Source organism: Enhydra lutris, unplaced genomic scaffold, assembly GCF_002288905.1.
Source record: "Enhydra lutris kenyoni isolate GAN:26980312 unplaced genomic scaffold, ASM228890v2 scaffoldscaffold2, whole genome shotgun sequence".
Classification (NCBI taxonomy): domain Eukaryota; kingdom Metazoa; phylum Chordata; class Mammalia; order Carnivora; family Mustelidae; genus Enhydra; species Enhydra lutris.
The window spans coordinates 7,224,218-7,236,829 of NW_019154086.1; the positions used below are offsets into that span (position 1 = coordinate 7,224,218).

Sequence of the window (12,612 nt, forward strand, 5' to 3'; positions counted from 1 at the left end):
TATGATAAAGCTATCCAATCATTCACTCACATATTGCAGGGCTGGACCCTAATGCCAATTTGATCTTGGCTTAAATGCTATTTCTTTTATGATTTGATCTGAAGGATTCACTCACTATTGCAATTGCCTTAATTTTTTTTTTTTTTTTGAGGGAAGAAGGCTTATTATTTAACACCCTCTACCATTTTTTCGTTGTTGTTTACTTGTATATTTATTTGTTTCTTGTCTCTCTTCTTCATTGTTGGCTCCTCAGGGCCTAGAAGTGTCTGACATTAGTAGTACTATTCTTGAATGGAAAAAGTGAATCAAAGAGCCTTTGGTGGTCCTGCCTACATAGGATCGGGAAAGTATCTTCCTTTAATGACCATTAGCTATGTAGCCTAAGAAGGCAACTTGGTGAGGCACCTGTCTTGCATCCATACCTCTTCCTCCCCATCTCCTTATATGGCTGCAATTCTATGTCCCTGTGTTAATCAGAACCACTTGCCTCAGTCAATACCAATATCCTTCTTTTTTGCCTGTTTGCCTCATGACTGAGGAGCCTGAAATATACATGTGATTGTCTCGGCTTCCGGTTCAATGAAATCATCAATGTGTCCTTTGGTGGGCATATCTTCCCTTGGATATTAAAATTTTGAACTCTCAAGATCCAGTGTTCTTAGAATAAGAAAAAATATTTTATTTTATGCCTGGGTGGCTCAGTTGGTTGAACGTCTCCTTTCAGCTTGGGTCAGGATCTCAGGGTCCTGGGATCAGGCCCCATGTGGGACTCTCTGCTCATCAGGGAGTTTCTTTCTTCCTCTGCCTGCCATTCTGCCTGCTTGTGCACTCTTCCTCTCTCTCTTAAATAAATAAATACATGAATAAAATCTTTTTTTAAAAAAGAAAGAAAATTTTTAAAAAATTGGATAACCATTTACTATTGTAGTAGCCTTAACATTTTTAGCTTATCACTTATCACTTTTAAAAAAGATGTTATTCATTTATTTGAGATTGACAGAGTGAGTGAGTAGTGGGGGAGGGAGAGGGATAAGTAGACTCCACACTGAGGGCGGAGTCCAATATGGGATTCAGGGCTTGATCTCACAACCCAGAGGTCATGACCTGAGCTGAAACCAAGAGTCAGAAGCTTAACCAATGAGCCACCCGGATGCCCCTCATTTCTCATTCTTCACCACTTTTCCCATTTGGCATGGAAGAGTGAAAGAACTACCTTACCTTCCTCGAAGAGAAGTCTGTGTTGTTAAGGCTACAGATAGGTTCCCACTTTTGTAGATTTATTGGCCCCTTACAGTTTTCTTTGAATGACTAGCCGCTTTATGCCCTTTGATCATTTTTCTACTGAGGCATTCATTTTTAACTTTTTTATTTGTAAGAGCTATTTATATTGTTAGGAGACCTACACTTTGTCAAATATGGAGTAAAATTTTACAGTTTATTTTTCCCTTGAAATTAATTTTTTTAAAGATTAATGAACGCTTATTTTTATTTTTTTTATTTTTTTAAATTTTTTATTTCTTTTCAGCGTAACAGTATTCATTGTTTTTGCACCACACCCAGTGCTCCATGCAATCCGTGCTTCTCTAATACCCACCACCTGGTTCCCCCAACCTCCCACCCCGCCCCTGCCCCTTCAAAACCCTCAGATTGTTTTTCAGAGTCCATAGTCTCTCATGGTTCACCTCCCCTTCCAATTTCCCTCAACTCCCTTCTCCTCTCCATCTCTCCTTGTCCTCCATGCTATTTGTTATGCTCCACAAATAAGTGAAACCATATGATAATTGACTCTCTCTGCTTGACTTATTTCACTCAGCATAATCTCTTCCAGTCCCGTCCATGTTGCTACAAAAGTTGGGTATTCATTCTTTCTGATGGAGGCATAATACTCCATAGTGTATATGGACCACATCTTCCTTATCCATTCGTCCGTTGAAGGGCATCTTGGTTCTTTCCACAGTTTGGCAACCGTGGCCATTGCTGCTATAAACATTGGGGTACAGATGGCCCTTCTTTTCACTACATCTGTATCTTTGGGGTAAATACCCAGTAGTGCAACTGCTTATTTTTATTTTTTAAGATTTTATTTATTTATTTGAGAGGGAGAAAGCACATGAGCAGGGGCAGAGGGAGAGGAAGAGGGAGAAGCAGATTCCCATCTGAGCAGGGAGCCCAACATGGGGCTTGATCCCAGGACCCCGGGATCATGACCTTAGCTGAAGGCAGGCGCTTAATTGACTGAGCCACCCAGGTGCCCCTATTTTATTTTTAAAGATTTTATTTATTTATTAGAGGTGGGGGGAAGAGAGACAGCACATGTAGGGGGGGGCTAGGGGTAGAGAGAAAGCAGACTTCCTGCTGAACAGGGAGCCTGACATGGGGCTCAATCCCAGGACCCTGAGATCATGACCTGAGCCAAAAGCAACTGTTTAACCAACTGAGCCACCCAGATGCTTCTTGAAATTAATTTTAATTGTAATTTTAATATATGATAAATTATTCATTGTAATGCTTAATTTCTATTAATAAAAAAGTTTTACATTTTTAAATATAATTAGGTTCCTCCCTTTTTTAAAATGGTTTCTTTTTTTTTTCTTTTTGTTTATTTATTTATTTGACAGACAGAGATCACAAGTAGGCAGAGAGGCAGACAGAGAGGAGGAAGCAGGCTCCCTGCTGAGCAGAGAGCCCGATGTGGGGCTCACTCCCAGGACACTGGGATCATGATCTGAGCCAAAGGCAGAGGCTTTAACTCACTGAGCCACCCAGGTGTCCCTTTAAATGTTTTCTGCTTTGGTATTATTCATAGGAATACTTGAACAATTTTATCATCATAGGAATTCTGCAAGGAACATTAGTAATAACATAGAAAAATTACTAATAATCACTACATCATTTATAATGTATCAGACACTCACATACCTTATTCTATTTAGTACAGGAAACCTCTGAAGTAATTATCATCCCCATTCTACTGGTCAGGAGACTGAGGCTCAAGAAGACACAGTAACTTGCCCGTCATCATGTGACTTACAAGTGTTGGAACTGAAAGTCATTTAGTCACGTACAAACTCTGGACTTTATCAGCAGATGAGTAGATCTGGGTCGCCATCCTGGCTCTGCTGTGCTCCCGGCTAGATGTGACACCTATTCGTGTGGTTTCACCGCTCAGAGCCTTAATGTCACCTATACCTTTTGTTCCACTCTCTCATAGAGTTGTTGAGGGATTAAGTGAGGAAAAAAAGATGTAATACGACTGGCACAAAGAGACAGCCAATGTAAGAAAGTCAGCCACCGCCCCTTAATCACCTCTTTCCATCCCCTCTCTTTGTGGAGGGTGGGGCAAAGGGGATGGAGGAGAAAGGGTCAACCACGTGAGGTGCAGAGGTTGGCATCCCAAGCTTGGCTGACCTAAGGAAGGAACGGAGTGAGGCAAAGTGCCACATGGCTGAAAGATCCCACCCAGGGAGTGGCTCGGATGCTTCCAGCACAGACGTGTGTCCTTTCATGTGTGGGAGGTAGGGGTGGAGCTGGAGCAGGAAGATCTCACCACAGCTTAGAAGCCACCACTCTTGCTTGTGAGGAGAGCCCCGCGAGGTTGCCTCTCACCTGCCGGCTCTCGCTCTGCTGGCTCCAGCACACACGGTGAGACCATGGGTACCTTCCAAGGACACCTGCTGGCAGGAGTATTCTTCCTCGTCTTCTCTCTGTACTATGCAGTGATGGTGTCCTTGGCCCTGCTGCGGGGACAGAGGTTACTCAGCCCCCCTTTGCCCCCAAGGGAGAAGCGAGGACACAGGTGGTGGCAGCGGGTACCTGTGCAAGGGATGATGAAGGTGGTCATTGCCCTGGGTGGCATCATTCCTGAGTTCTTCTACCCCCCAGGAGTAAACCGGATGAAGATAGTAGACTGGGAGGACCCTCGGCGGCCATTCATATTTTACGACAACTGGGATCACGCCACCATGTATGGGTTCTTCATGCTCAGTGGCGTGGTGGACATCGTGAGCCAGGCATGTCAAGCATGGCAGAACGTCAAGCTGGAGCGAGCAGCCGAGGCCCTGGCCTTCTGTGTGCTGACACTGCTGATGGCCGCCCACCTGGAGAACAAGGGCACCCTGGAGATCCGCGTGCATGTGCTGTTCGTGGTGCTCACCTTCCTGGTGAGCCTGGTGCTCATCATCGAGGTCTGGGTCCCTGACCAGCCCACGCTGTGGGTGCTCAAGACCTGGCTGGGACTGGTGCTGAGCTGCTGGATGCTACAGCTCTCTGTGCTGATGTACGTTCCCCCCTCGGGGCAGCCCTGGAAGGCAGAGAACCCGGGGGACCTCGCCTTCCTCACCATCTTCTTCTGTTGGCACCTGGCCTTGGGTGCCGCCGTGCTGGCTGCCGTCTATGGTCTCTGCAGCCTCTGGCACCATCGCTTCTCCTCCTGGAGGGAGACCCCAGGGGCCAAGTACCAGCCGTGTCCCAGAGGCTACAGCAACGAGGAGCTGGAGAAGCTGGGGACAGAGGCCATGCTGCAGGATGGGGGCGTCTAGGTACAGAATCTGTTTCTGCGCGGTGCCTTTTGTCCCTAGAGTCTGGAGGGTGCTCACGGTGCGCGCAGCCCGGAAATGTCCTGGGATCTACCATGTGGCTGCCTGTCCCAGGAGTCATCTTCCTTGTTCCTAAATAAACCTTTCAGCTCCTTGGGTTACTTCAATCTGTCCCTCTGTTCTCTCCAGGTCGGCCTCTTTCCTGCCTCACTACATCACTGCTCCAAACGGCTCCTGACCGTGGACTTCCGTGACGTGAGAACAAGGAGTAGGGCTTTTCTCTGACAGCTTTTGGGATCCAAGAGGAGGCAATGAAATGAGGAAATAGAGGGAGCCGGAGAGTCACTGGGACTCCGGGGGAGGGTTCTATCAGCTTGAGGCAGAGCTGGCTGAGTACGTGCAGCTCAAATGTTTAAAGGTGTGAAAGAGAGGGGGTCCGTTTTTGCGTCGTGGTGAGGACTTCTGTTTTCTTCACTTCTCTCTCTGTCTTATTTACGCTGAGTGTAGCAGGATGAAGAACCGGTTCTAGAACTGTTGCTACAGTTGCTTTTAGTCTAAACTGAATGAGACTACTTCTGCCCTCTGCAGGAGCCAGGGATGAGGGGAAGAGGGTGACAGTCAGTTGAGCAGGGGCTCAAGTCTGAGAGAATGGGAGCAAAAGAGGAAGGGCATCCTGAAGGCGGATGTAGGAAACAAGGATGACTGAAATGTGATTTTCAGTTGCTCGGGTTTTGCCGTGATACAAAACTCCGTTGTTCCAACTCTTTCAGTAAAGTCTATGTTACAAGTCTGTGTGTGTAGGTGTGAGTGATTCTGGGGTAAGATCAAAGAAAAGGCCCAGATTTCAGTTGGTGGGGGCAGACGGGGAAGAACTGCTCTGAAACATGGGGTGAAAATGAGCCCAGGAGTTCTGAAGAGGCAGGAACTCGGAGCTGAGAGAAAACGGAGAATGCCAGCCGCTGGGATTTGCAGAACTGTTCAGCCAGTCATTGAGCTTCTCCCAGAATGAGGAGAGAAGGTGCCAGTAAATTCCTATACTCCATGAAATACTGAAAGCCAATTCTATAAAAATACTTACCCCTGGGTAGAGCCAGAAAGCCACTGCTTCTGATAGCATGAGTCTGCATATGTGAGACAGATAAATCCAGCCCTTGGAGATGGGAAGAGGCAGGAAGAAGGATCGTCGGCGTGCTGGCCACGGATGTAGAGAAAGGACCACAGAGCAAGTCTCCTTCTCGCGAGGCAGCCATAGTGCTGCTGCTTCTCATGCAGTTAGAAATGCTATCCTCAGAGACCAAAGAGCTGTAGGAAGCACAGAGAGGTGTTTGCATTTGCGAGGTAGGAGACAGGCTGCACGCTGTCATCTGAATGTCATCGGAACCAGCCCCCCCCACACTAACACAGGGTACAGGCGCATGGCAAATGGGCTCTGGAAACTCCAGGATGAGAGCTGAAGGCAGAGAAGGGAGTGGGGAAAGGGATGGAAGTGGGGCAAGGGTCTGGCAGCTCACACCAGCAGGGCTTGGAGGCGGGGAACAGTGTGGATCTAGAGGAAGAGAAATGTATCTTCCTGCAGCAGCTGGAATGAGGCCAACCCCAGCTTCCTTCCCAGCAGAACAAGAACCAACCTAAGGAGAGGCCAACACCTTTCTTTCTGTCCCCATTCTAAAAAGCCCAGAAACAGAGCCAGATTTACCCTGAAGCTAATAAAGCTTAAGCTTCAGGGCTCCTCACTTTCCCTCTCCAAATGTAAAGCCCCAGGAGGGCTCATATGATCCTATGATTCATACGCTCACTTACACTGATAAACTGCCGAAGTAAGATATTTGTGTATTCTTTTTTCTAAAGAGGGAACTCCTACTTTAGGTATAACTTTAGGCTCCACAAAACCTGGCTTTGCCTTCACCCTGAAGGCATAACACCATTTTACTTTCAAGATGCCTTGTGATCAATGCATCTCTTAGCCTATTACTAGAACATTCCTTATTTGAGGATAATGATAAGACACTTTCTCCTTCAATTTGGAAATAAGCAGCTTAAAATTCTAATGACAGCACCAACCTGACTGAAAACCACCTGCTAGAGTATAACCCATCAGTCAACAATTCCCTCAGTGACCTGTTGTTATCAGATGCTGGGCCTGATTCAATAAAGAGGAATCTGACAGGTTGAGGACTGGTGGCTGGGGGGAAAGGTGGGGAGTGATTTATGGAGTTCGGTCCTGTTTATCTTCCTCTATGCTATGTGGGGGAGTTTCTGTCCTGTATATCTGGCCTTTGCCCAGTGTATTAGTCAGGGCTTTCCAGAGAAACAGAACCAATAGGATGTGGATAGATAGAAATTTTTTAAAGGAATTGGTTTATAAGACTGAGACAGCTAACAAGTCCAAAATAGGCAGGGCAGGCCAGCAGCCCAGAGACCCAGGGAAGAGTTAATGTTGCCATCTTGAGTCTAAAGGTAGCCTAAAGGCAGAATTCCTTCCTGCTTAGAACACCTCAATCTGGTCTTTTAGCGCCTTCAACTGATTGGGTGAGGCCCACCGATATTCTGGAGGGTAATCTGCTTACTCAAAATCTAGGGATTAAATGTTAATCACATCTAAAAAACACTGGCACGAGGCAACATCTAAACCAGTGTTTGGCCAAACAGCTGAGTGCCATGGTCTAGCCAAACTGACACATGAAATTAACCATTATACTCAGCATATGGGAACATGGCCACTCAAACATAATTTGTCCACTGTGTTTGTCGTGACTTTGGAGACTTTCCCAAATCAACTTCATTTTAAAAGAACTTCTTTGTGGGGGGGGCACCTGGGTGGCTCAGTCGTTGAGTGTCTGCCTTCAGCTCAGATCATGATCCCGGGGTCCTGGTATCAAGCCCCACATTGGGCTCCTGCTCGGTGGGAAGACTGCTTCTCCCTCTCCCATTCCCCCTGCTTGTGTTCCCTCTCTTGCTGTCTCTTTCTCTGTCAAATAAATAAATAAAATATTTTTTTAAATAAATAAAAAAAAATAAAAGAACTTCTTCGGGGTGCCTCGGTAGCTCAGTCAGCTAAGCATCTGACTCTTGATTTCAGCTGAGGTCATGATCTCAGGGTTGTAAGATCAGAGCCTCATGTCAGGCTCCACACTGGGCATGGAGCCTGCTTAAGATTCTCTATCTCTCCCTCTACCTCTCCCCACTTGCTGTCTCTAAATAAATAAATAAATAAATAGAGGATGGGGGATGGGATAACTGGGTGATGTGTGTTAAGGAGGGCATGGGATGTAATGAGCACTGGGTGTTATATGCAACTGATGAGTCACTGAACTCTGCCTCCGAAACTAATAATACACTATATATTAATTGAATTTAAATAAAATAGATAAATAAAAAACAAATAAATAAATAAGAGAACTTCATCGTTATAAGTTCTGATTGCAGTGTGATCATGACCATATAGGGCTATCTGGCCTGCCTCCCTTCCCTGTTCCCTCAAAGAAAGAAAGTGATGGGTATACAAGTAAGTGACATTTATTTTTAAAGATTAAAATCATGCTTAGAGAGGTTTTTTATTATTCATAGTATACATTTTAGACATATTACAATATAGCAAAAAATATTTTTAAGTGTTTTGAAATCTACCATTCTGCCCCCACCCAGAATTAATGACTGCCTGGGAGGGCTAAAAGAGGAGGAAGTTATTTTGATCAGAGTGGGTGATAGGGTTTCTATATCAGAGATGAGCCCTTTCTTGGTGATGACGAGGGATGTGCCTGATTACTAAGGTGTGGATGAGTAAAGAGGCTTGGAGGTTAAGGTCACTGGAAGATGAAGAAATCTACAACTGGGAATCTAGAATTGTGGGAAGGAATGGAGGAAGGATCATGACAGGGCTGGGAAGATGGCAGCATTGGGCTGGAGGGCCACAGAGCCCAGTCTCCAGTGAATCTGGGGTGTGTGCATGGGGGGAGACCTAAGGCATCAAAGAGGGCAGAAGACAGAAAGTGTGGCTAGCATGAGCTTCAAGAAGGAAGTGATTGGGGTTAAGCAGAAATGGTAACACCTACCCCACAAAGGTATTGCGAGAAATAAATGAGGCATTGCATATATAACACTTAATTCAGAGCTTGAGGTACGGTAGATGTTCAATCGATATTAGTTTGAGAGACTGAGTATACAAATGGCCAATTGCCAGACTATATATATGAAAATAAAAATCTGACCTACAATCTGCAGCATCCAGTCCAGGTAACCAACCCCCTATCCACAGTAACCTGGTCAGGAAGCCAGCCTGCTACCTATAAGTCAGACTGTAGAAAGTCAACTAGCTATCACTAGTAGTAGGTCAGACAGCCCAACAATAATCCCTATAATGACTGACCCCAATGGGCAGGACCGGATGAATAACCAACAGCTTCCCTCATTTTTGCCCTATTTCTAACTTAGGACCAACCAGAGAAAGCCAAAGGTGCACCCCTAACCAATCACGTGGGTTTCCCACTTCTAGTTAGCCTGCCTGCGGCTTCCCCGTGCCAACAGCCTTCAATCGGGACATAGCTGAAGCCTCCCTTTTCTCCCACTGTAAAGCTTTCCCACTCTTTGCCTGGCAGAAAGCAACTGACAGAGGCTGATTCCCTTGCTATAGCAAACGGAATAGATAGCCTCTGCTTGGTCTTCATTTCTTTCCACATGTTCAATTCTTTCATTTATTCATGCAAGCAGTTACTCAATATTTAATGAGCATCTACTATATACCGGCCTCCGTGCTAGGCCCTGAGAATAATGAAAAGACCCAGATGCCAGGGTCCCTGACTCTAAGCTGTTTATGGCTCAGTGGGAAGAAAGGAAAAAAAAAAAAAAAAAAGACAAAACAAGTACAGTCTGAAAAAGGCTGTCCCTGAAAGGCAGATAAAGCAGACTTGGCAATCAGGGAATGCTTCCGAGAAAAGTGATGTCTCCACAGAAACCTGAAGGATGAGTGTGGCCAGGGGAAGGGGGTTTGGGGAAATATTCAGGAGAGGAGGGAAGGGCCAAGGGCAAGTCCCCAGGTCCAAGCATAAACACCGAAGGAAGTGAGCGCAAGTGGGATGCTTGGACCTCAGTGTCTGAGCCTGCAGTGCCAAGCCATGAAGGTGGAAATGTAGACAGGGGTCAGATTCCTTCTGGACCCCACGAAGGAATTAGGTGTTTATCCTGAAGCCAGCGGAGTGATCAAATTTCCATTTTGAAAATGTCATTCAGGCTTGACATGGAGTGAGGCGTGGTGGGGAGCTACGGTTGGGGGGCAGACCCGGAAGCAGGGAGACCAGCCAGGAGACTGACAGGTCATGATGCTGGAGGAGGAGAAAAGAGCTCATTTAGATGGTTCCTGACCTGCAGGGCCTGCAGATCGGGAAGGTGAGGGAGAGGGAAACCTGAAGCTTGGACCACTGAGGAGGAAGGTAAACGCAATCACTGAGAAAATGAATATCAGGACCTGGAAAATCAGGGGCTGGAGACGAAGAGAGGAGTTCTGATCGAAGATATGCAGTTTGAAGTGTTGTTCTAGAAATAGATGTAAGAGTCTGGAGCTCAAGAGAAGGGGACAGGTGGAGAGATTTGGGAGACATAAATGGTCGTTAAAGCCATTTCTGATCACCCAGGGATGGAGCTGCTCTTCGGGGAGAAGGTAAAGGGAAGAGGGCTTGGAACACAGCTCTGGGAGGCCCCATGTGTCACTGGGAAAAAGAAGAGAGATACTTGTAAAGCAGACCAAGAAAGAGCAGGAGAAAAAAAAGCAGGGAAGCAGGAGGCAAACAATGGCCTTGTTGGAACACAGAAACTAAATACTGATATTGTTCCAAAAAAGGGAGTAGCCAACAAAACCTTGTTTCTTATTCCCAGTTCCTCCTTCCTTTCCTCCCCCTCCCGGAGACTGATGGCCCGAGGGACACTGGGAGGGAACTCACTCCTCTAAGACTAGTGGAACTGGTCCTGCATTGCCCCACAGTGTTGCCCAAGCCGCATCCACAAAATGCAGGTGTCGGTAACCATCATATAGGAAACCAATGATGAAAGAATAAGCAGTGAACGTGCTCAGAACAGAGATTTGCCCCTGAGTTATGCCAGCGAAGGACTGTGCCAGGCTCTTGGTAAGGTAGGCCTGCAAGTTCATTCTAGGACCACGGTGAGCACTGTTCTCTGCTGAGCGCGCATTACCTCGTCAACTATTTGGTTCATTAGCCCTGGTTATTGAGTGCCTACCATACAGCAGGTGGGAACAGAAATCAAATTTCCTCTCTTCTCAGTAGTGTATGCTTGCAAATGGGATCACCGAAAGGATAATACAGATTTCAAGGACCTCCAACCCTTAAAGTCTCACCCACATATCCCTACAGACCTCTTTCTATCCCTTCCTCTGTGTCCCTCTCAATATCTCTTTTCCTCTCTCATTATCTCCCTGACCCTCTTCCTTTCTCCCCACTACCCCCCTTCTCTCTCTCCCTCTCTCACCCTCCCTACTACCTACACCTCCCAGCAGCCTTCTGGCTGCCGGGCTGAAGCACAGATTACCCCTCCGCCTGTCTCACTGTCCATGGTGTCCTTGATGATCAGGAGGCTTACTCCTCTACTTCACAATTCTTTGAACACACAGTACAGAGCCCACACTGAACCTAGAGAACATCTTCTCTCTGCCCTGTGCACCCACTCCCATGGCCCTCGGAAAACAGTTCCTTAACTTCTCTTGGCAGCCTCCCTCTCCCAGGATGCAGTTCCCAAGAAATTGTCTCCAAGAGACACAGAGACACAGAGTGCGATCTCCATGTGACAGCATCATCCTGGTCTTGCAAATCAGCTAGACCTGGTGTCCTAGGACAGAATCTAAGATTTTTTTTTTTTTTTGTAGTTCTGATTGTGTTACCATGTGCAAAAGAAAAAATATGAGTGATACGCATGATTTTTTATCCTTTTACTATTTTTAAAAAGATTTTATTTATTTATTTGAGAGAGAGAATGAGAGAGAGAGAGAAAGAGCATGAGCTGGGGCAGTCGCAGAGGGAGCGGAGAAGCAGAATCCCCGCTGAGCAGGGAACCCATGCAGGGCTCAGCCCCAGGACCCCGGGATCATGAGCTGAGAAAAACGCAGACGCTTAAGCGAGGGAGCCACTCTGGCGCCCCAACGCTTGATTTTTTAAAAGATATCGAAATTTTAAAAGTTTGCCAAGGGCACAGAACTAGCTGGTAAACTGTGACAAATGCAAAGAGCCAGTTTGGCCAGGTGGTCCCCCCGACACGCTACAACGCCACCCTCTCGTTAAACTGCTTTTGGCCTGAGATTAGCCGGGGCGCCTGGGCCACCCAGCCCAGCGCGCTTTGCCCGCCCCCGCCCCCCGCCCCCCGCCCCCCGCCGCTCCTTAGGGTGCTGAGCCCGACCCCCAGCTCCGCCCAGGCCAAGGGCTGCGGGAGTCCGAAGATGGGAAGCGGATTTCCCAACGCGCGCTCCCCAGGGAGGAGCGCGCCGCCCCCGCTCTGTGGCAGCGGCCGCACCTTCGGTTCCGGCCCCAGGCCTGGGAGAGGGCGGGGAGGATGTGATGGAGCCGCCCCTCCCAGGTCACCGCGGCACCAGACTGGGGACGACGCGTAGGCTGTGCGGGGAAGGTGTTCCGCGGTCCGCGTGGGTACGCAGGGTGAGGCCCCAGCGCTCCGCAGTGTCCTCCCACGACCCCCGAAGGCGAGGGTCGACTGGCCCCTGGTCCTCAAAGGCTCACATCCCCCAGCCCCGGAAATGAGGGAGATGGATGAATCATCGATTGACTGATTGATTGATTCACCCAGTCTCTCGCGCACGCCAAAAGGGTTTCTCTAGCGCCTTCTATGCACTTGGAAGGAATCAGTGAACAGAACAAAGACTTCTGGGCTGCAGACCCTGGACGGGAGGTGGTTGTTTAGAAAATAAGCAATGACCTTGTAAGAGCGTGTACTGAAATTTAGTCCTAAGTCACCAAAACCACGTCCTCCTACACCCTATCAAAAGGAAAATTCCCGTGACAAATTTCTGGTGGAAGGTAACAGCCAGTTCCTTGCAGAGTGGCTGAGATGCCAGATGTGGTGA

At 47.5% G+C, this 12,612-nt stretch overlaps 1 protein-coding gene across 1 annotated transcript; it reads left to right on the forward strand.

The window, feature by feature from the left end:
- Positions 1 to 3,650: 3,650 nt before the first annotated feature.
- On the forward strand, positions 3,651 to 4,538 carry LOC111147224 (transmembrane epididymal protein 1A-like). The gene has a single exon (XM_022503118.1). The coding sequence runs from the start codon at positions 3,651 to 3,653 to the stop codon at positions 4,536 to 4,538; it is 888 nt and encodes a 295-aa protein (XP_022358826.1).
- Positions 4,539 to 12,612: the final 8,074 nt, after the last annotated feature.

Excerpts from the sequence above, each read along its gene's own strand:
- LOC111147224 (XM_022503118.1), top strand. The coding sequence starts at position 3,651 with ATGGGTACCTTCCAAGGACACCTGCTGGCAGGAGTATTCTTCCTCGTC.